This window comes from Miniopterus schreibersii, assembly GCF_964146895.1.
Source record: "Miniopterus schreibersii genome assembly, chromosome: 4".
Taxonomy (NCBI): Eukaryota; Metazoa; Chordata; class Mammalia; order Chiroptera; family Miniopteridae; genus Miniopterus; species Miniopterus schreibersii.
The window spans coordinates 13,953,843-13,977,755 of NC_138105.1; the positions used below are offsets into that span (position 1 = coordinate 13,953,843).

Genomic DNA, 23,913 nt, shown 5'->3' on the forward strand with positions numbered 1-23,913 from the left:
ATCCCCACGCCTCCAGTCCTGACTGCGCAGAGGAGAAAGCCTTGGGCTGCTGCTCATCTTGAGCACCTCCCTGGAACCTGCAGATCTTCAGCCCCAGGTCAAAGCCTTAGTCAGGCAACTGTTCTGGGTTGAGTTGAATTGTGTCTCTTCCCCTCCCCTTCCCAAAGATGTGTTAAGGCCTAACCCCTGGTATCTGTGAATGTGACCTTATTTGGAAGTAGGGTCTTGCGGGTATAATTAGTTAAGATGGGGTCGTTAGGGCGGACCCTAATCCAATATGACTGCTGTTCTTAGAAGAAGAGAGACCTAGAGACACAGGGAATGCAGCCACCGGACCATGGGGCAGAGACTGGAGTGATGCTGTCCCAAGCCAAGGATGGCCTGCGGCTACCAGCAGCTGAAAGAGGCGAGGCTTGGGAGGGAGCGTGCCCTGCCAACATCTTGATTTTGGACTTCTAGCCACCAGAACGTGAGAGAATGTTTCCGCTGGGGTGCTTTGTTGCAGCAGCCCCTAGAAGCTAATACACCCACCGTCTACCGTGTGAGCAGAATACTCTTGCTTTTGTTAGGGGGCTGCACAGCGCGGTGCTGAGGAGCCTGGCTTTGGAAGCCTGAACTGTCTCCTTCATATTCTAACTGTGTAACTGTGGGCAAATTTGCTACTCTTGTGCCTCAGTTTCCTCATCTGTAAAATGACAGCGCTAACCTCAGAGGGCTGTGAGGATGCTAACAAGTCGCAGGACTCAGGACGCGGGCTGCTCTGCGGCTACCTGGTGCTCCTGGCACATTAGACCAGTTTTCCATTCACTGTTGAGATATAAAGTTTTTAATTAAATTTTAAATTGAAATGGAGTCAATTAAAGAAAGACTATTAAGTAAAATAATAATATGATATAGGATGTATTATGGAATTGTACACTTGAAACCTACATAATTTTATTAACCGATGTCACCCCAATTAATTTAATAAAACATTTTTAAAAAGTAAAAAAATAAAAATGGATGGTTGGTGGATATGGCAAATCTTGTGGTGGCAAAACGTGAATTCTACTGAGTACTTGTATGCACCAAGCACTGTTCGAAACACTCTACATGTTTTCAGGCATTTAATCCTTAACATCCCTCAGGTAGGTGCTGTTATATCTTCATTTTCCAGAAAAGGAACTGGAGCCACAGAGAGGTTGAGTGATTTGCCCAACGCCACACAGCTGGTAAGCGACAGGCAGCCAGGCTCTTGAGACTGTGCTCCTAGCGTTTGTGCTAAGCAAGCAGAGACTTCTGGCCCAGGGGTCTCTGTGGGCCCTCGTGGTTGTACAACCTGGGCTTGTACGACCTGGTGACTCAGCCTGGTCGAGAGGAGGTGTCAGCCATCCCCACCGAAACCAAGCAGTGCCCCTCCAAAGGGAGTCCTCTCCTCCCAGCCCTCCCTCGTGGATGTCCAGAGCAGCTGCCAGAACCACAGCCCTTTGGGAAGATTAAATGCTCGATGCTGATGTTTAATCTCTGACGAAGTACTCCCCTGTCCGAGCCAGCTACTGAGAAAACCAGGCCTGCGGGACAGCTCTATTACGTGAAAATAAACCTGTTTTATTGTTTTCTATTAAAGCACATATCGGGCTTCACAAGCTCACAGCTGGGAACAACATGCGTTTTTGGCAAAGGAGACTCGGGTAATCGCTCCACTTCCACATGAGCGAGCCCTCCCTGCGCGGAGAGCAGATGGTATTTTGTGCACCGTTCCCGGCCCACTCCTCTGGCTGATGCAGGAGGTGTGAGAGGAGCCCCCTTCCCTCCCCCTTTCCTCCTTCTGATCAGCCTGGGTGGTAAAGGCAAACTTAACGCTTCCTTAGAGCCACACGCCCAAACAAGTAAAACCCTGGGCTCTGAAAGCATCGGGTCTGTATCACCGAGTCAAGAACATAAAACGGAGAACTAGCGCGTGGAGAGTTCCTTGAAGTCTGGTGCTGGAGTGTGGTCCTGAAGCAGGGTGGTTTAGGGCCTTCTTCTGGTCTCCTCTAGAACATGTCACGTCCAGCAAGAGAAGGGCTTCGCCAAAGCAGGTGACTCCTCCCAGAGAAAAGATGTCCAGCACCAGGTACTTAATCGCAAGACAGCGCTGATACAAAGCCTCCGTCTCCTCGGCCTGACGGCAAGCTGCCGGGGGCCAGCTCCCAGTTCCCGGCAGGGAGGCATGCTCTCTGTGCTTGCTTCTCGCTGGGAAGTTCCGTTTGCTTCTCCAAGATGCAAAGTGCGGAGAGGGCCTCCGATGACCCCATGTGGGTGAACACCACCGACACACGCAGCACACATTGCACAGTCACCCATACGAGCAACAGTTACAGAACCAGAAAACCAACGAACAAGCCCCACCAAAGCTCTCGGCTTCACGGCGGCCTGTGCTAAGGCAATAAGCCGCCACCCTGGGACTCTACTTAGGACAAAGACATGAAAAGTTTGGAAGTCCTTAAGTGTCCACTACCCTATAAAAGGATTTTTTATACGTTTATATATTTTATATATCTAAGGTTTATTTATACAATAGTCCATAATCACTAACATATTATATACTCTCTTTATAAACATTATTTGCACACACATTTCCTCGTAAAGATTCTCTTTTGGTCTATTAAAAACTCTGTACTTAAAAAAACAAACAAAAAAACCAAGTAGAGAGACAGAGAGTCTATAGCTTTTCTGCTTGTATTTTCCATGGAGGAGAGACTTTTCTCCCCTTCCATTCTTTCCGTTTTTTCCCTAAACAACGCCCTCTCCCTCTGACCCAGTGTGTAGTAATAAGAAGCAACGGTTCCAGCAGATGAAACTCGAACCTCACGGTTAGCACTCTACTCTGGGGTAAACTGGCCTGACTGCATTCTATTTTGTAAATATGTTTTTACTGATTTTAGAGAAAGAGGAGGGGAGAGTGAGAGTGAGAGAGAAACATCGATGTGAGAACATAACATTGATCAGCTGCCTCCTGCACGCATCCCAACTGGGGATCGAACCCACAACCTGGGCACGTGCCCTGACCAGAAATTGAACCAGTGACCTTTCCGTGCTCCGGACAACATCCAACCAACTGAGCCACACGGGCCAGGGCTTGTGCTGACCTCATTCCAATCATTATAGTTCATCCTTGCCTGCAGCCCCACCACCTCCACTACGTTTTGACTCGTGATTATTTGGAATCTATATCCTGGAACTGACAGTCCAGACATGAAAACTTTAGGATCTGGAGGAGTTTTTCTTAAGTGTCTGGGTTTGGCTGGGAAGAAATCAGATTCTTCATTTTGTGTTTTTAAGAAAATATTTGGTTTGTTGGTTAGGCAGGTTCAAGGGAAAAGCTAACTCTCCAAGGAACTTTCCACCATAAATCCTGGAACGTTCCCAGAGACGACTTAGAAACCAGCCAGTGTAAAAATCAAGAGTGGTGGTTCCCTTGCTTTAAATATGAGGGGGGTAAGCCAGTGTAAGGGGAAAGCCTGAGCAAGACGGCCTGGAAGACAAGGCTGTCATCAGCCAGTGTGGCGTGAAGCTAGCCTCCCCCGGTTTATAGAACTTGCTTTTGTATGGGCCGCTTGCCCCTACCTAACCCCTCTGTATATCATCTATAAAGTAAACTTCCTTCCAACTCTGACATTCTATGACTTTCCCCTGGAAAATGCAGTCCTGGAAATCTGTTTACAGGTGGGCTGTAAGGCCTCATGGTGCTAACACGTAGGTTGCAGAATCTGAAGGCGGCATCTCTGTACTCATTGCTGCTGACGCTATCAAGGAGCCAACCAAACCCGGATTCATCCCAGAGGAAATGTAACCTGTATTTCAGTCCTAGTAGCTGAGAGAGAAGGGATGACTGACAGTTGGCAGTGCCATCCCTGACCATGTGTGAGGAGACGTCGTCCCTGAATTATCCTGTCTGTGGTCTCACCATATTGCCTTTCTCACTCACCACTTGGCAGATGAAGCCAATACTTTGGGGCTTCTTGCTGCCCCTGAGGTTAACCGAGAGGAGGGTGTGGTTAAGAAATCCAAGCCCTGTGAAGAGATGGGTGCCAGCTTTACGTAGAAGAAAACATTTCTGTAACCACAAAATGCAATCCTTCCTCTGCTCACGGTCGGCCTGATGTTTGCTCCTGCTTACAAGCAGGCCCGGATGGGAGACCGAGGGTGCTTCCGTGCCAGGCCATGATCCTGAATTTTACAACAGCCGACCTATCCAAGGCTGCCGCCTTCCTGTCCTGGGCTTTGGTCGTCAGGAGAGCACGCACTTTAAAAATGAAATTCTTCTTGATGCCTTAAGTTAAGGGGAAAATGAATGGCTCAAAGAGCCTCAGGGCGTCTTTGAGTTGCATTTATCTGTGTTAGCACAGATGACTTAAAATTACAATTTTTAAAAACCAGGGGTAGACGATCTTCTAATGACTTGTCCTTCAGGGTGACTCATTTCTGAACAAGAAAGGATGCATGCTTGTACCTTCAGCCCTGAAACAGCCTCTGTAAGCATTGCAGTCTGTGGCGTCTCTCTCACGACATCACGGGCTGCGATTCTTTAAGTGCCAAGTCCTTGCTTCCCTGGTTGGGATGTTCTAGCAGAAACCCCCTGGAGCTGGAGGTGTCGGAGGAAGACAGGATGGAATGGGAACGGAAAAGGCTGGGGACGTGGCGGAGGGAGGCAGGGCGCTGGGCCAGGAGTCGGGAGGGGTGAAGGTCAGGGCCACCGTGAGGAAGCACCGGCCTCTCCGGCCCGACACCCGCAAGGGGAACATTGTGTTCTTCCCCGCGCTGCTCTGAATCCGAGCCGGAGAGACAGGCCGGTCACAGAGCCGAGAGGCACTCGATGTCATTTGTCAGCCAGCGGCCGAGGTGTGACAAATTGGCACGATCGAGTTTGGCTTTGATAACAGAACAAGGTAACAGGAGGGACGGGAGCCTGGTGTCACCTGAAACAGCACACGGCGTACTTGCTCTTCTCTCTCCTGGCCCCCCCCCCCCCCATTGATACTGGGGGTGAAGAGAGATCGGTTCCCTCTCCTGTCACCCTCTGTTTGGAGGCCAGCCCGTTGGTTGTCCTGCACCATCCCGAGGTCCAAGCAGTATCACAGGGTCCACAAACTCTCCGCCGAGGGGTTTCCGTCCGATCAGATCGGTGGTTCTCGCCAGTCTCCCCGCTGTGGCTAGGTCCTCCTGGAAGACGACCAAGGCAGGGCCTGTGAGGGGGAAACAATTCGGAATCTCTCGTGAATGCGTCCTGGGGGGACTGTAGTTCTCTAAAATTCTTATACATCTATATAAGAGAGAGAATCAAAACAGTGAAATGTTCATACCTAGGGAACCTAGCTGAAGGGTGCGCAGGACTTCTTTGTACTATTTTAGCAACATTTTTATAAGTCACAAATTCTTTTAAAAATAAAAAAGTTAAGACCCACAAGACACCAGGATTTCTCCAAGGCCTCAGATATTCTATTTTGGTTACCAAACTCAACCTGCATCTCTATCAGCCCCGCATATGTAACCAATGTCCTCCCCTCCCCGACCAGCCCTTGCCCCTTGAGGCCGAGAATGGTCACAAGCAAGTGCAGCCAGTCCCCCCTCCGCCCCCACGGGTCCAGGCGAGGGCGGGTCCGAATGCGCATCACAGGAGTCGGCTGCCCCCTGTGACTCTGCTGCCAGCGCTTGGTCTTGGCAAACACAGTCCCCGCTGACCATGCTGGGGACGGGATGATAGGAAATCGGTCCAATAACATTTAGAAAGACTTGCCTTCTACAGGACCCAGCCTCGGAGTCTGTCCGCAAGTGAGTTCCCATGAAAACCCAGGAACACGGGAAGTGAGTGGGAGGCGGAGTTTTCCATCTCCTGCCCAATTTCTTTCATCTGAAGTTTGATTTCTCTTCTCACCAAGGGCTCTGGGGGAACTTTAATAGACGGTCACAGCCTCATTCTTGGAGGGGTGGCGTGGGACAGTCAGATCTTACCGGCCATGTTTATGGGAAGCGCCAATTTGGGGAGTCTTAGCAGAACTCCCCCTCTCCAAAGGCAGAACCGTGATCTGTGGCTCCAGAAACTTGGGGTACGGGAGGAGCCCGAGCTTCCAGCAGGCAGCCACCGCTGGGCTCAAACCGAGCTCTCGGAGCCTGCAGGTGCCACGAGGCACTAACCCCTTTGCCGCCCGCCCCACTCAGCATCGCAGCAAGTAAGAGCCGGGGGCTGCGTCACACTCCACGGGAGAAGCAGGCCTGACGAAGTCTGTGATTATTCGGAAGCCTTCTGCGTCCCCCACACCAAGAAGTCACATGGGCCCTGGCTGGTGTGGCTCAGTGGTTAGAGTGCTGGCCCATGCACGGGAGGGTTGTAAGTTTGATCCCGGTCAAGGCCACATACCTGGTTTGATCTCCCACCTGGGTAGGGGTGTGTGCAGGAGGCAACCAATCAATGTGTCTCTCTCACATCGATGCTTCTCTCTCTCCCCCTCCCTCCCTCCCTCCCTCCCACTCTCTCTAAAAATCTATGGAAAAATATCCTCTGGTGGGAGTAACAACCACCACCACAAAAGGCACATGGATTTGGAGCTGTGAGTCCTCGCTGTGCACCACCAAACTCAGGCGGGAGTTTCATCCCGCCCTGCGCGGCTGTTAGTCCTCGAAGGGGAAGGCGCCCGTGTTAGACGGAGACCGCTTCTCTCCCCCGTGCCTAGGCGGGTGCCGGGCCTCTGGAGGTGGCCTGCCTACTTATGTCGCGGTGGGCCCGGAAACGGCCGCCTCGATCTGCGGATCAGGCCTGGCATCAGAAGCTGGGATAATGCCCCCCGGGTGGGAGGCGAGGCTTTTTGGGATTCCTGCCCCTGTTTGCTCTTTTAACGACATTTGTCGTGATGTAGCGTTTCTGAGGGAGTGCAGGGGCAGGAAAGTAATAAGGGAGCAACTGCCCAGGGAAGGCTGGCCGCACATTGATCTGACCTTCCAGGTTGTGCTAAATGGTGTAGAAAGAACCTCAACTCTAAGATCTACTGACATTTTAAGAGGCACCTGAAAATCCCATCAATGGCAGGAGGCGTGCATCCACCTACAGTAGGCACTGTGCGGTGCTGGGTGGCAGCCCTTGTTAGTGCTATGCCTACAGGCTGGGGATTTAGGATTAGGCCGGTGATAAGTCTGTGTACTGAGCACTCGGAAGACAAGTCTATCTGAAGGAGAAAATTCAGGAAAGCTTTGCATCCCAGCTTGAACGAGGTGGCATGCGGTTGGCTAGCAGCGCAGACCTGAGTCAGACTGCCCGGTTTTATTCCTAAACTCGAATTCCTAGCTGTGTGACCCTGTGGAAATTACTTAATTGCTCCAGGTCTCAGTTTCCCTATCTGCAATATGGGGATAGTAACAATATTTACTTTGTATGGTCGTGGCGAGATTTTTAAATCAGTCCATGTACGTAAAGCACATAGAACAGTGTGTGGCACATAGCAGGGGCCTATGATTGCTGGCTCACAAGTATTATTATAAATTAAGAGACGTCTTGAAGGCTATTTACTGTGATCCTGCTTCTTGATGATCTCAATGGGAAACCCTCCAGGTGGATACAGATCATCCGGCGGTCTCATTGTCACACTCATTGCTAGAGTTTCTTTTGTGTTAAGAATCCGAGCCTCAGTTTCCTGAAGTGAGTTCTTAAAATCTTACATCCTAACCTACAAGACGAGGCTGATGATAGCTCAGTATTTACTTCATATCGTCATTGTCGGGTGGCCTTTATTTTTTAATTCCATTTTATGGATGAGAAAATTGAGACTCAGAGAGGTGAAGTGACTTGCCCAAAGTCACACAGAGTCACACTTGAAATACAACCGAGTTGTTCCAGTTCTATAGCCTGAGGTCTTAACTGCTGGGCCAGAGAAAGGTGGGGGAAGACGAGGAGAGGGGTGGAGAGGGAATGAGGAGTGAGGGTGGGGGACAGGGAGAGAGACTCACAACTAACAACCAATAAGTATTTTCAAACGAATAAGTGGGCGTGGAAATTCAATAAATATATCCTAATAATAACAAATGAGATGACATTTCACGTCTTGTCTACACAATTCCTAACAACCACTTTGCTTAAAAAAAATGACAGATTGCTTTTGACTGGCTGTGCAGCTGTCAAGGAGCTGCGAGGCCCAACTCCTTTGGAGGAAGGTGAGTTCTTAAGCTCCCGCAGTCCCGGAGAAAAGTGCTGTGACGTCACCCGCAAGTCATCCTTCTTATGAAGGCCCTGCTGGCACCCTCCACTCACTCAACACCTATTTATTGTACGATCAAAACCATCTGAGTAACAAATGAATTTCCTCGACGTGTTGAACTGGTTCCTGTTCGCCTTGTCACTCGGTATGTCTGGTTCCTCCTTAGGTTTCAAATCTCAGTTCAAGTGTCACCTCCTGGGAGAAAACTCTCCTGGCCACCCTTACCAGATCGCTCAGACCCCTCAGCCATTCTCTGTCCCATCGCCTTGTCTCCTATAATATGTCATGTAGAAATAATTCTGTTTGCCATTCACCCCCCTTCACAAAGGCAGGGACCTTACTTGCATTGTTCACGGTAATACCCCAAATGTAGGGAACAAAAGCTGGCACACAGTAGGTGGTCAAGCAATGCTCGTATAATGAACACGAATGAGGTGACACTGATTTCAACACAGGAAGAAAAGGGTCCGCGACTTTAAATGCAGATGGAGTGAGAGGTGGGACGGTGGCCTGGAGCCCTTGGTCATAATGACATGTCCAGCAGGGGTCTGACTCATCAGCACATGCATTTTCTGAATTACAAAGTGTGCCAGGGACATTTAATTTCTGTTAATTGGCACCAAGGAGGAGGGGTTGTTATTGAAATCGCCAGCCAGCTGGAAGCCTGTCTGTGTCGGACCTATTTGCAAATCAGAATAGACATTTCCTAAACCCCGTTAACCTTGTGAAGCTGCAAGTCCCCAAGAGGGGCAGCACCAGTGTGCTCCCGGTCGGCATCCGGGGCCGCAGACAACCCTAAACCTTAAATCACCAACAGGTGAGGGGGCGAGGTCACGGGGACAGCCAGAAGAGAAAAGACAGATGAGGGCTATGGCATAAGAAGCATTTAAAAATAATTGTCATGTTGCTTCAACCCCGGTGCCATTTACCAGCTTATCTGAAAGGCGAGGAGCGCAAAGTGACTTCAGAGCCCGCTCCACTGCTTCCTCCCTGTGACCCCAGGCAAGTGATTGGCTCTCTGAGCCTCAGCTGCTTGATGTATAAATAGGGGACAATGACACTTAACTCCTGGGGTGCTTGTGAGGATCAAAGGAGCAAATGCATGTAAACAGCAATGATAACTGACTGCAGAGCGCTTTCTATGTGCCGGGCACCGTGTCGATGACCTCATTCACATCATCTCGCTTGATCTCCCCCAAAGCACTCAAGGAAAACACAACTAGCACCTGCATTTTACAGGCGAGGGAGCTACAGTTTGGGGAGGTTGAATGACTGGCCCTTGGTGACCCAGGGGGGAATTTAGTCACCTGACTCACTGTCCTTGGCCACCCTGTAACTGCCCCTTGACCGGGTTACCTCAGTACCTGGCACTTAGCACACATCTAACGTGTGGCGGCCACTGAGATTCTGTTCTTAGAGTTAGCGTTTCCCTAGCTCACCCGCCTTCAAGCCTTGGTCACGCCTGCAGGCTCCTTCTCCAGCAGCGGCCACTTCTAGGGTCCCTTCTGCTCCCGGGCTTCGGGCCTACCCGGCTCCCTTGATCTTCCCAGGCCCTACAAAGTGCCCGTTACTGTTTCCACTCTTCAGGGGAGGAAATGAAGTCTCAGGGGGGTTAGTTAACTTGGCCCAAGGCCACACAGCCAAGAAGTGGTGGGGCCAGGATTTGAACTCAAGGACACGCGGTTCCGGAACCCAGGTGCCTCCCTCTCCACGTAACACTTCTCCAAGCTGCCTACCACCTTGCAGGACCTGCTTCTCCTCAGTGAAGCTCTCCTGACAGCCGAAACCCCCTCGTTGCTGCCACTCCCTTTCTTCCGCCTGCACGACAGAGCCCAGGGCTTTATCACGCTCCCTGGTTTTGAACTGTGCCCCCATCCGCTTATTGGGAACAGCTGGCGCTCACTGAACGCGTCCATGCACCCAGTGCCACGATCAGAGCTGCACTTGCACCATCTCCTCTAATCCTTCCAGAACCTCTGAGGTGGAGAGACTGATCCCCATTTTACAGAAAACAGGTTCAGGGAGGTGGTGTAACTTTTCCAAGTTTCTTTAATCATTTGCCAAAGGAAACATAACTAGTGACAAAGCTGGGCCAAAACCCCAGATGATTCGGTTCCAAAGCCCATTATCCTCACTATTATATTATATTATATTATATTATATTATATTATATTATATTATATTATATTATATTATATTATATTATATTATATTATATTATATTATATTATATTATATTATATTATATTATATTATATTATATTATATTATATTATATTATATTATATTATATTATATTATATTATATTATTATATTAATTATATTATTTTATATTGCTTCTCTGTATCTTGTAAGGTTCTAGTGGGCTGGCAATTTAGCTACCCCCAAATCCTCGTTGACGGATGCTTTAAAATCCAGTCCTCTGTTGGAGGTCTCCATGATGAAGGCCTAAGCTCGCAAACCTGCCAACATCTAAAAACAACTTAAGCTTATAAAAGAATTCCACTCATAAATAGAATGTGCAAATGGAGCTTTTGGAAATGTGGTTCTGATATCTAAAATTAGCCTTCCCTTCCAAACAGTGTCACCCCTCTGACTGGCTGCTCTGTTCCTTGCCCTGGAGGCTGCTGCTATCTCTCTCGAGCTGTGGCTGACGTGTCCTGTTCCTGCAATGCAGTTCTCTGGCTCTCCTGGACTGAGATGGAAAACATCTCTCCCCAAGGAACTGGGGGGAGGGGGCAGGAATCGGGGTATAACCCTTTGAAGGTGATATTTATTTGACTTTCCCTTTGGTCTTCCAGGCATTTTCACTGCCCCCTTCCTTACATTTTGATTCCAGCTTGCTTTTGCTTATTTGTGAGGGTCTCCTGAATGAAAACAGCTCTCACCATCCTCTTGGATGGTCCAGGGAGTCGTTTCCATGGCAAGGACATGAGGATGGCTCTGGCCTCTAGGACACTGCTGGCCTCTCCAGCAGTCAGGCTCTGGCGTTGCAAATGGCCTTCATCAAGTCAGTGGGTCACGCTAGCGCTTTTCTAATAGCGTTAGCTGAGGATACACAAAACGGCCTTTGCAAATGCCTTTTGCCATTTTCCCTGGGTCCTGGCTGGCATCCTCTTAGTCCTTCCCAGGCTCAGTTCTTGTCCATCCAGCAGTGACCCTATTTGCATAATTAGTTTGCATCTGTGGGGATGTATTTACCCCCTAAAGCAATTGCCTTTGAACTCTGGATAAATACCAGCATGGACCACTGCACAATGTCAGCTCTTGAGCCCTCTTGTTTCCAAGGAGAAGTCGAAAGTGGGGGCCATTTTGGAAATCATATCCCGTTGTGCTCTGTACCCCTTACAGTGAGGACAGGCCAAACCAGAAATGAACTCACGAAGAGGGAGAGATCTAGGGATGCACAGCGATCATTGCGTTTTGACGTCAATGATCCAGAACCACACTGTAAGCTTCAGTTCTTTTTCAATTTGCTTGGCTGTGTCTGGCTGCCCTTGCAGCAGGGGTAGAATTGCTTTGGGGTTTTCTGTATAGAGCACTCTGTTACCTTCCTTCCCACCCCTGCTTCTCAGATGACAAGACCCTTGTCGTTTTAATGGAGGGCTTGACTCTGAGTTAAAGCATCCTCCCACCCCTGTCTCCATCCTCATGCCTATGATCTCAGCATTACATGCCCACTTGTCCAACCTCTCCAAACTCAACCATGTAATGTGTTTATAGTTGCCATTAAAGAAGAGGGATGTGGCGAGATAAGACTAAAGTTTGGGCTTAGAGTCCTGGGTTTTATCTAGTCCTTGCTGCCTTGGACAAGTCACTTGAGTGCTTAATTCTAATTCTACAGTGGGATAACAGCAGACCCTCCCCTCATTGGGTTGGGTAGGATTTGATGGCGTAATGCATGTAAAGTGCTTGGCACATAGTAGGTGCTCAGTAAATGGTGTCAATTATTGCTGAATGATGATATATATATATAGTCTCCCTTCCACCTCAAACTACTTATGTGACCTTAAGCAAGGCATTGAAACATTCTGAGTCTCAGTGTTTTGATCTGTAGTCTGGGGACAGAAGGAGGTTTCCCCCGAATACTTCACAAGGTTCTTAGGGGAACTTGTCAGTAGCAGCAACAAGATCTGTTTCAGTTTCAGATTCTGAGGACCTGCTTCTGGTTTCTGCAGTCAGCTACCCAGAGGTGCCAGGCAAGGCCCAGAGGAGAGCTGCCTAGAAAGCCCTGTGCTCCAACAATTTGGGCCCCAACCCATATTTTCTCTATTCAGGAGCAACAAGATCTCCCAAAACAGCTGTACTTGGAAGAATTCTTGTACAAATCCCTCTAAACTAGAACTTTTCAAAACCAGACATGCTGGGGCATCAAAATCTCAATTCCTAGCAATGAATCAAAAGCTCAGAATCCCAGTGATGGAAGCCAGGTGGGATTTTGGATACTCAGGAGGGGTAACTAAGGCCCCAGGTTGCAATATTTGCTTTGACTGGTGTTTACTGAGCACCACCGTGAGCTGCACGTGTGAGGAATTTACAAGAGAACGACAAGCATGGAGTTTAGGACAGTGGCTGGGAGGAGAGTGGGAGAAGGGGAAGAAAGATATGAGAAGCGCACACAGGCTTCAATGGTATTGGTAATAATTATTTTTAAAAAGCTAGGTGGTAGGTGTATAGTTGTTTGTTTTATGATCTTATATAATTAAATAAATATATATATATAATATTTAAAAAGGGAGAAAAGCAAAAAGAGATCCTCAAATCCAGAAAACATTACTGAGGGACCGCACTCTTTGAGGGCCATGTGTATTTTACCTGTCAACCACTGTATGCCCATTCCCCTCACGGAGCCTGGGACAGCGTGGGTGATGGATACTGCTGTGGGATGGATGGATGGATGGATGGATGGATGGATGGATGGATGGATGGGCAAATCTGTAATGCTCCTCCATGCCCCCAACCTGTCACCTTGATCCCACCTCTGCTGCATTCTATTTGTCAAAGTGTAGGCCAGGAGGCAGAAGGCTCCCTGGGGACATTTTATTTCTGTTCTGGTCTAGGACACAACACTATGACCTGGCAAACAGATGGCCTGATGGTTTAACATTGCTCTATTATTTCAAGCAAAACGTCCTGGAGAGACTGATTCTCAGTGACTCCCGCCTGCTGCAAGGATCTTCGGAATTAACTCCTCTGGTCGGGTCCCGCCTGCCAAACACATTCCCTGAGTAACTGTCTTTCGTGGTCGCCTGAGAGGCTGCTGCAAACGCAAACACACCCTGCTCTTAGCCAAAGGGAGAGCTGGGGCTTTTACTCTTGAGGCGTAAACAGGAGAAGCGTCAGTGGCAGCAGCTGCTGGCCCAGGAGGGCCCAGCTTGCTAAGCACTTGCTCCCACCTGGAGAGACTCAGAAGGGCTTTTCCATCCTGCCTACCGCAGCTGCGCCCCCCCCCCCCCCAGGACAGCTGGGGGTGTGGGGCTGGCCTCTGGGGACGAGGCGGGTGAGATGAGGAGCCTGGATGCCTGCTCATCTTATTGAAACAAATGACTCCCATGCCTGCCAAACCCATGCGAGAGGAGCTGGGACCTGAAGGGCATTGCTTAAGGCCGTGAAGTATCAGCTGGGAAAGGTGGACTGGGGAGCAGGGGGCTTGATGAAGGTGATTGTTGAGGGCTGGGCAGTGGCGGGTGGGGCTGGGAAGAGCGCTGGGCTTGACAGCAGTGTCCTCAGCCTCTGGGGACTCTCTGGGTCTTATTCTTGACAACAGGGTAACAGTCAAGACTTTGAACCGGTGTGGCACAGGCGCTGCCAATCAGAATGATGAGCTTTCTTGCCCGCGGTCTCAGCTGCACCTGGCCTTGGCCCCTGGACGGTGGAGTGAAGGGAAGACTTGGAGGAGGGGCCAGGGTGCAGGAGGGGCGAGGCCTTGGGGAGCTCAGAGGAGCCCTGGTTACCCATCAGTACAGGCCTGTTTCAGTGTGCTAACAGCCAGTGTGGCCATACTCCTGCCGAGTGTCAGCTCTGCTATAACACATGAGAAAGGCAGGTTCGGTTCTCACATTCTATGTGCATAAGAGTCAATGGGAAGCTTGCTGAAAACACAGAGGCCGGGCTCCCCCCTCGAGGCTACTGAACAACACTCTCCAGGGCCCAGGTGTGGCCCACTACCCTCCCGAGACTGAGTGCCCGGAATCAGCTGTCTCTACTGACTCTAAGGATCCAGCTCTAAGTTTCAAGGGGTTTATGAGGACTCTGGAAGGCCAAGTCCAGCACAAGGTCTCTAGGGGAACATGCCCAGTTCAGTGCAGGTCCTGTGACCGAGTGAAGCCCTGGCATGTCCTTTGACTGAAGCAGCCTTAGCCCTGACCCAGCTCCCCCTGGATTCTGCCACTCAGGAGGGCAGGCCTGGTGTGAACAGATCTTCTGAATTTCCAAAGGAAGCTGGAAGTCTTTGAGCCACATATGTGTCCTGCATCTCACCGCCTCACAGGTAGGGCACTGCTTTAAACTCTTCCAGCCCCAGAAGCCCTGTCTATGGGACGGTGAAGGGTAGAGGTGGTGTAACTGGTCCCACCTGAGGAGGGAAGCAGACAGGCCAGTAAGGACCTCAGAGTCTGCCCTCAGCTGGTTGTGCCCTCCTTCTCCCCTCAGATGTCTTGCCTGCCCCCATCAGAGTCTGCCCTCAGCAGCTCCCTAGTGCTGAGGTGCCAGGTCTGATCACAGGGCCAAGGGGCGCCCTGCCTAGGGACTCTGAGTCTTAGCTGGGGGAGAGGGCTCTCACAGGATGGAATGTTTGGCTTCAGACGTGAGGTTCTAGGGTTCTTCCTGGGATCCCTGGAATGTTCCACAGAGGAGTGGATTCCTCTAAGTATAAGAGAACTTGCCTGCCTCGCTCCATTTAAACTCAATTGCCAAATGTTTCTTCGCCTGGTTGGGACACCCTTTCTCCCACCCCTCTATCTGAATCTCACTTGGCCTCCAGGCCTCAGCTTATGTTGTGCTATGACCTCCACGACTAGGCCATGTTGGTCTCCTTTTAACACCACAGCCCTGGGTGCGTCCTTATGTTAGACTTTCTCACCTGGAATCTCAATGGCTTGCTTTCTTAAAAACATTCAAGTCTAACATTTGTTGGGTGTTCACTCTGTGCCAGCTCGGTTTAAGTCACCCTGTAGTGTCATCTCAGCTAATCCTCACAACAGCCCAATGAGGTGGGCACTATTATCCTTTCGATTTAAGAAAGCAAGGCTCAGAGAGGCTAAGTAGCTTGCCCAACATCACACAGCCAGTGGGTGGTAAACGAGGACTTGAACCCAGCCTGTGGGCTGCAGAGCCTCCATCTGTGGCCCTGGCACTATGCCGCCTCCAGCAGTCTGGAGTCAGCATCCTGGGTTCATGCAGCATCCTCCCCAAGTTGGGCTTTGAAGTGAGAGAGCTTGAACTCAGGGGTGTGGGCAGCTATCAGGCTCGCTCTCCATTATCTGTGGTTACTCTTCAGGCCTCAGTGCCCTCGGCTTTGTAATGGGGACAATTTACACCTGCCTGTCAGGTTATGGTGGAGATCATTGTGGTGCCTGGCACACAGGCAATGTTGAAACACTTTGGTGGGATAAATGATTGGAGGCTCCAGTGGGTTCAACTTTTACTTGGAAATAACACCCTCCTGCCCCTTTCAAATCCTCATAAGACTCCTCAGAGATGGGATTTGGTTTGATGCTGGACTCGGGTGAAGAGGCTGGATGGAGTGGGAGGGGCCCGCCTTTGGAGTTGTTTGCAGTTTTCAGAGAGGGGTTTCATGTGGAAGGCATGGATTGTGTCCCTATTACACCAAACAACCTACTTGTTAAGAATTAACAACCAACAGTTAAGAATGAACTGGACCTATTGCTTGAGTTGGCCGGTCATTTCCTATACCTGCCACTCCGGATGTAGACTCGATTGCTAAACTTATCAAGGGTGCTTTTTTTGGGTACAGATGAGGTGTAGGAACTCATATTTTGACAAATCACCTCGTGTTTCCCTGTCCTTGTGACTTTTCCCCATCTCTCCATGTGGATTATTTAGCTCAGTGAGGCATGGAGTTGGGCATGTTGATTCTGTGGAGCAGACATGGGTCAGACACAGGTCTTGCATCTGCAACACTATTCCTTGACAGGATTGTGGTTTTGTTTTTGTCTTATTAAGGCCTGGAAAAGTCTGTGGACAATTCACTTTGTCAAGTGTGTGCGGGCGAGTATGTAAAATATATGTTTTTGTATCGGGATCTTGAAGAACTGGGAATTCTTCAAGAAGGGAACATTCTAATCAGACCTGCCTTTTCGAGTGGCACCCACCCTTAGCAGCAAGTGGCATTTACGCACTAAAGTGCCCACATGGATGGGCATGCAGTAAGTGTGAAATCACAGCAGTTAAGCTTAATGAGAACGAATGGCTGGCTTCAGCATTGCCTCGGCTCTCTGGATGCCCTCTCACCCCTGTTCACAAGGCTCTGCCGGGGTGGTCCCGCTCACTTCAGCCCCTTCTTAGCGAGGTCACCTCGTTTTACAGACTCTGCCCTTTCCTCCACCTGTCGGGAATGTCAAGGCCAATCTCTCTTCTCTCATCTTCTTTCCTGATGCTTTTCCCAACCCTCTCGCTTTCTCTCTTTCCTCACACCCTCGCTGTCTGTCTCTGGTATTTTCCTCACCCTCCCTCTTCTTTTCCTCTCTGACCTCCTTTGTCCAGTCCCTTTAGGGCGGCTTTCCTCTAAGAAGTGCCCCCACCCCAGCCATGGGCTGGCATCTTCCCACTCTCAGTGCCGCCTTTCCTACCCGTCAACCAGTGGAACAGCTGCTCTGCCCCACGTGAGAAGGAATCAGAAAGTAAAGATCGTCGCAATGCAAACAGATCATCTATCTAAACCCAAATCCCCACCCTGACACATTGTTTTGAAGCATGCTGTACTCTCTTGGGGAAATCAGACGACAGAACCAGGACGCACTGCCCACCCGGGCCCATCCAGGCCCACCCGGGCCCACCCAGGCCCACACCCACAGCTGCACACCTCCTGTTTCCCCCTCGTGTCAGATTCAACGTGGGAACATGGGTTGGAAAGCCTAAAGCAGGGTCATCTTTTGGTAGCAGGTAGTCAGCTTTCTCTCTGACCTTCTTGTTTGGAACAAGGCCTTTGGTTTCAAAACGTTCAAAGTATCCGTCTCACGCCCTTCCCAGAAATTCTCCCTCAGCCGCTGGGCTGTGACTCTTTGGAGGGGAAAAGATATGGTGGCTGCTAGTGGCCAGAGTACAGGCCCGGGACACGGCAGAAGCGGTGCTGATGCTTGTTGGGAGCATGGTGGTGAGGTCAGAGGAGCAAGGCCACATTCCACCACTGTGCTCCCCTGAGCGCCTAGGACACCGTGGAAATTCCACACAGAACACAGGCCGTGAGGGCACACACCAGGCTGGGAACAGGGTGGGCGGATGGGCTCCCACTCTTTGGCCTGAGCAGGGGGCCTTGCTCCTTCGGATCATTATTTTGGAAGCCACCTGATCTCTCCTCCCACCCAGGGCAGGAATCCCTGCTCCCACCTTTCCTTCCCCGGAGGTAAAATGGGCAGAACAAAGACCCAGGCTCGAGGACCCAAAGAATGGCAGGACACCCTCAGTGGAGGCAGACTGTATTTAAATGCAATTCACCTCTTTGGGGTCTAGGAAAAGCCACCTGTAGATTCATTTGCTGGGAAACATGGTCTGTGTGGCTGAGGCAGTGGACACTGGGGTCGCCGTCTTGCTGAAACCTGACTTCCTCCGGGGGTCTGTCTGCTGTCCAGAATGGCAGCCGCTTCGGTGGGCAAATAGGATGGTCATCTCTGGGCCCAGGGGGGCGGCTTCAGGATGGGATCCCTTGGGGGCGGCTGGCTGGTCAGGCTTTCCGGAGGTGCTGTGCTTGGCGGGAGGAGGGCTGTAGTTCTGAAACCTCACGGTCTTCACTTGCTGCAAGAGAGCAAAGAGCAAAGGGACACAGGTGAGGGGGAGACGTGCTGCTGTGCCCTGGGACACGGTTCTTGCTGCTTCTCCTCACAGGTGCCGACCTGAAAGCCTCCTTTCCATGTTCATTCAGAAAGCACGTGGGTCTACTACGCACCACGCACCCCGTTAGGAGCTGTGAACCCAAGAGTGAACAAAACTGTCCTTGACTAAAAGACAATTATGACAATAAGTGCCATGATGGGGAAGAATAGATGCTAAATGCAGAAGAGTAGGAAGCTAAAGCTGGAGGGGGGTAGTCAGGGAAGGCTTCCTAGGAGCAGAGCTACTTAAGCTGAGAGCTGAAGAACCATGAGGAATGACCTAGAGGAAATCTGGTAGGCCTACCTGGGAAAGGGCCTGAGGCCAGAGGCTATGATCTATTCTGGAAAGAAGTTCACTTCCCCTCTCTCCTCTCTGCATGCCTTGAAGGCCTATCTCAAGGCTACCACCTGCCGAGGCCACCCCGCTGATTCCATCTAGAGAGCTCCGTAATGGCCTGAGAAGTCCTCAGAGCAGTTTGCAAACTGGACACCTGCTGGCTGAATTTAGTCTGCAGAATGTCTGAGGGTTTTAGAAAATTGGGAGATTGCATATCAAAATCAGTCTTTTATATGTCTCGTAAAAAAAAATCAGGGATCTGGCACACTGGGCCTGTGCCCCATTTTGGCAACGACTGGCTGGAGCTGATTAGGAGTCTCTGTCCACATGGGAGGCATGTCTCCTGTTTGCACAGGCCTCTCCTCCTCCCTTCCACCTCTCTCCTAGCCTGTTATCTACCTGCCTGGTGCCAATAGGTATTGGCTTTGGTCAACCCCTCTCTTAGGGCTTAATAACGTGCTCTGTGGCACTGCTTAGGAATGATTTCTTTTTTCCATGAAGTTTGATCCTACCCCCCCCCCCCCCCCCCCGCCGAGAATCCAAGTTTCTTCCTACTTTTGACCTTGACCATAGCTAGTGGAGGTTTGGGCACTTCCTGAACTCTTACAGTTTGAAGGCTGTATCTAATAGCTTGGGGGAATGGGCAACTAGGGCCTGGAAGATTTTTAATTTATTTAAAAGCTACAATTCAGAAAAAAACATTCCCGATGTTTCCATCAGTCAACACTAACGTTTTCCAAAAGCCATTCCCTATAAGCTACAGCTGAGCGTCAGGAGCATGAGTTTTCGCGTTCGATCTGGATTCCACTCTAGACACTCATGTGTGTCAGCTGTGCGCCTTTGGGTGATGCACTTGAACTCCTTAAGCCTCCAATTGCTCATTTTAAATGTGGATGATAATAGTAACACCTACTTCGGAGGGTTGTTGTCAGGGTTAAATGAGATAGAACATGCGGAGCGCTCAGCACAGTGCCTTCAGTAAGTGTGTAGCAAGGAGCAGCGGGCTGGGGGCCGGTGGTGGTGATGCTGAGACGCTCAATAAACTAAGAGGTAATAAGCATCGCCTAATTTCCTAATGTCACCTCCTCCGTCCACCGTCACTCCTGCTTCCAGGGTATTATTGAGAACATAAGCATTTTACAAAACCTCTCACGTCTTCCAGTGGGAAAAGGCCTGAAGCGGTAGTTAACAGATCTGACCTCTGCCCCAGAGGTCACAGTGACAGTTTTGGAGTTGTCATAATTCAGTGGGACCTTCTTCTACACCTTGAACAATTAAGTATCACGCCCTCTGTAAGCGCTGTGCACGTCTTATCTCATTTAATCTCCAATCCAATCCCATGAGGCTGTTACTATTCTTACACCATTCTAGGTCTACAGGTGAGGCAAAAAAAGAGAAAAGTCTCAGAAAGGTGAAGTGTTTTGGCCAAAGTCACCAGCTTGCAGGCAGCAGAGCTGGAGTTCAAATCCCGACTTGTCTGAGGCCAAAGCCATGTTTTTCCCAAGCCACCTTGTGCCTCTGAAGACGTATGTATGAAATATTCAAGAAGCATAAAGGAGACTGGGCAACACCTCCAGGGCGGATGTGAGGGTGCGGAGGGGGTGACACCTGCAGGGCGGATGTGAGGGTGCGGAGGGGGTGACACCTGCAGGGCGGATGTGAGGGTGCGGAGGGGTGACACCTGCAGGGCGTATGTGAGGGTGCGGAGGGGTGACACCTGCAGGGTGGATGTGAGGGTGCGGAGGGGTGACACCTGCAGGGTGGATGTGAGGGTGCGGAGGGGTGACACCTGCAGGGTGGATGTGAGGGTGCGGAGGGGGTGACGCCTCCAGGGTGGATGTGAGGGTGCGGAGGGGTGACACCTCCAGGGTGGATGTGAGGGTGCGGAGGGGTGACGCCTCCAGGGTGGATGTGAGGGTGCGGAGGGGTGACGCCTCCAGGGTGGATGTGAGGGTGCGGAGGGGTGACACCTGCAGGGTGGATGTGAGGGTGCGGAGGGGTGACACCTGCAGGGTGGATGTGAGGGTGCGGAGGGGTGACACCTGCAGGGTGGATGTGAGGGTGCGGAGGGGTGACACCTGCAGGGTGGATGTGAGGGTGCGGAGGGGTGACGCCTTCAGGGTGGATGTGAGGGTGCGGAGGGGTGACACCTGCAGGGCGGATGTGAGGGTGCGGAGGGGTGACACCTCCAGGGTGGATGTGAGGGTGCGGAGGGGTGACACCTGCAGGGCGGATGTGAGGGTGCGGAGGGGTGACACCTCCAGGGTGGATGTGAGGGTGCGGAGGGGGTGACACCTGCAGGGTGGATGTGAGGGTGCGGAGGGGTGACACCTGCAGGGTGGATGTGAGGGTGCGGAGGGGGTGACACCTCCAGGGTGGATGTGAGGGTGCGGAGGGGGTGACACCTGCAGGGCGGATGTGAGGGTGCGGAGGGGGTGACACCTGCAGGGTGGATGTGAGGGTGCGGAGGGGGTGACACCTGCAGGGTGGATGTGAGGGTGCGGAGGGGGTGACACCTCCAGGGTGGATGTGAGGGTGCGGAGGGGGTGACACCTGCAGGGTGGATGTGAGGGTGCGGAGGGGTGACACCTGCAGGGTTGGATGTGAGGGTGCGGAGGGGTGACGCCTCCAGGGTGGATGTGAGGGTGCGGAGGGGGTGACACCTCCAGGGTGGATGTGAGGGTGCGGAGGGGGTGACACCTGCAGGGCGGATGTGAGGGTGCGGAGGGGTGACACCTCCAGGGTGGATGTGAGGGTGCGGAGGGGGTGACACCTCCAGGGCGGATGTGAGGGTGCGGAGGGGTGACACCTGCAGGGTGGATGTGAGGGTGCGGAGGGGGTGACGCCTCCAGGGCGGATGTGAGGGTGCGGAGGGGGTGACGCCTCCAGGGCGGATGTGAGGGTGCGGAGGGGGTGCTTGTGCGGGTTCCTCAGGGGCTGTGACTTTGATTCCTGTCCACTAAGCCGAGACTCTTAGGAGCCGGGACACTGGGCCACGTCGGGGGTCTCGAGTCACGCCCACCCAGGTGGGCTCCCTCCTACCTTTTCGCTGCCGTTTCTGGAGTTCTCCGGCTTCACCAGGATGGACGGCGGGGCGGAGGCAGGCGGTTTGGGTGGAGGCTCGCTCTTGATGGGGCTCTCCTTGCCTTCCATGATGATGGAGCCGGCCGCAGAGTGGATCCTGGTGTCGCCGCCCCTGCTGACGCACGTGAGGGCGGGCTCCCCCGTGGGGGCCAGCCTGGGTCCCATCTCCGCCACCACCGTCAGGGGCGAGGAGGGGGCCGCCTGTGGCTGGTGGAACGGGAACTGCTGAGGCCGCACGACCATGGTGGGGCTGCGTCTGAGCGAGCCCACCACGAGGGTGGGGATCCCTGACGGGACCGGTCTCTGCAGGGATCCATCTGGGGGTCACATGACAGAGAAATCAGCCCGGGGGGCGGGGGGGGACACATGGCAGCAGGCCCGCTGGGGCTGGGTGAGCGGCTACCCTGATATCCCGGAATAGCTAAGTGCTCTCTCAATTTGGCCGCACGCACATCCTCTCAGGGTCTTTCAAAGGTGACCTTACTCTATTCTTGGTGCTGTTTGCTGACGCTGGCAGCGCATAACGGGCGAGCTGAATGTGGGGGCGGGTGTTGGGAGGTATGTGACTTCCATTCCCCCCCCCCCCACTCTCTCCCTCCGGACCTTTAGGATGGAAAGTGAAGAAGACAGGCCTAGAGACCCCTTCCCAGCAGGAAGCAGACACCGAGGCGTGCAGACCAGAGAGGAGACAAAGGCCGGAGAACAAGAGAGAGAAGGGAAACCGAGAGACACCCCTTACCTGAGGAAGCTAACGAAAGCTTTAGGCGTATGGTGGTGGGACTGCTTTCAGCTGGGGCTTCAGGGGGGAGGGTGGCTGGGATATGGAGAGAGTGCGTGTGCAGGCAGACGGGGCACCGGATGGAAGCGCATCTGGAAAGGTGACTCCGGAGTTGGGGGTGTGTGTGGATGAGCCTCTCATCACAGGCCGTGGAATCAGGTCTACTCCCAGGGAGCCTGGGACAAGGCAGTCACCGCACCTCCCTGCACCGCAGTCCCCTCATTTGTAAACCGGAGCTAAGAACAGCCCCTCATAGAGCTGGTGTGAGGATTACTTTTTACGATGTATGCCAAGTGTCAGGACAGGGCCTGGGACCTAGTAAAGAGCCCGTGTCTGTTAGATATTATTTGTGGGTAAAGGATAGCAAACCCTAAAAATGCAAGGTCTAGGAGTTTGGTTTTGGCCATTCCCTAAGCTCTTTTTTTTTTTTTTTTTTTTTGGGGTTAACAAAGATGGTCCCCCTCAGTAAAAGGAGGCCATTCCTTTCCCTCATGTCCTCTGGGGACAGGATCCCCATCTGCTGGGAATATGTCCTGTAGGTACTTGGGGAATAATTAGGAGCTCACTGTGCTCGGGGACAGGGGGAGGAGACACCCCTGAGAAGCACTGTGGCCTTTTCACCATAAGGGTCCAGTGTTAGAGAGCCACAGGTGGCATCCAGTCAGAGGACACGTGTGTGAGTCAGTCACCGATGTCCAGTACGGGGGCCCGTGCCAAGGCCATGTTCTGCGCTGTGACTCTGCGAGCCGGATATGATCATGGGAAGCAGGATGCTCACCACCCACAGGTGGCCTTCCCAGACTCTGTGAGCAAGCCAGTCCCATTTACAAGCCTGAACTCTCCACGTAGACATTTATTTCCCACTGTCAGCCCTGCGGGGTCATTTCTGCTGTCGTTTCTCTTTGCTTCAGGGAGACTGAGAGCTCAACCAGCCTCATCTTGGGAAAAGGGAGAGAGAAAGCCTCCGGGACCTGGAAAGTCAGAGTGGTGCTGGGCAGACATGGCCTCAGGCTCCCAGAAATGTGTGAAAAATTGGTTTGATGTCTTACCTATATTTCTTTGGTTCCTAACTTCCAAGAGAGCTAATGCTTTCTTATTACACATGCGTACAATGCAAGCAGTCAAAGCTCCAAGCTAATCGAGATGTGCGCAAAGGTAGGGAGTGAGCCCGTGAAAGGAGTTGGGAGCAGTTGCCAGTGGGATGCACTGCTCAGCATTCCTAAGCCGTCCAGGCTGAGTCTCAGTGAGCTCATGCTCTGGATGGAGCAAAGATGATCTGCTAGTGGCAGCAGCAATGATGAGACTGATAAAATAATATTACTATGAAAATAGCTAATATTTCTCGAGAGCTTATTATGGGCCAGGCACTGTGCCATCAGTCTTATGTGGATTATTTTATTAAATCCACACAGTAACCCTGATGAGGTTGGTACTGTTTTCATTTCCATTTTACAAAT

At 51.7% G+C, this 23,913-nt stretch overlaps 1 protein-coding gene across 2 annotated transcripts in view; it reads right to left on the bottom strand.

The window, feature by feature from the left end:
- Positions 1-1,568: 1,568 nt before the first annotated feature.
- The window catches only part of SH3RF2 (SH3 domain containing ring finger 2), a 113,404-nt gene continuing 91,059 nt past the window's right edge, over positions 1,569-23,913 (bottom strand). Inside the window, exons 9-11 of one of the 2 annotated variants that reach the window (XM_081137340.1) lie at positions 21,637-21,995; positions 17,884-18,180; positions 1,569-5,207 (exon numbers count right to left, since the gene is read on the bottom strand). In XM_081137340.1, coding sequence (XP_080993466.1) covers positions 17,917-18,180; positions 21,637-21,995 — 623 coding nt within the window. In that variant the 3' untranslated portion in view covers positions 1,569-5,207; positions 17,884-17,916. Of the gene's footprint in view, positions 5,208-17,836; positions 18,181-21,636; positions 21,996-23,913 lie in introns of those variants that run through there. The other variant, XM_081137339.1, reaches the window with a different exon arrangement.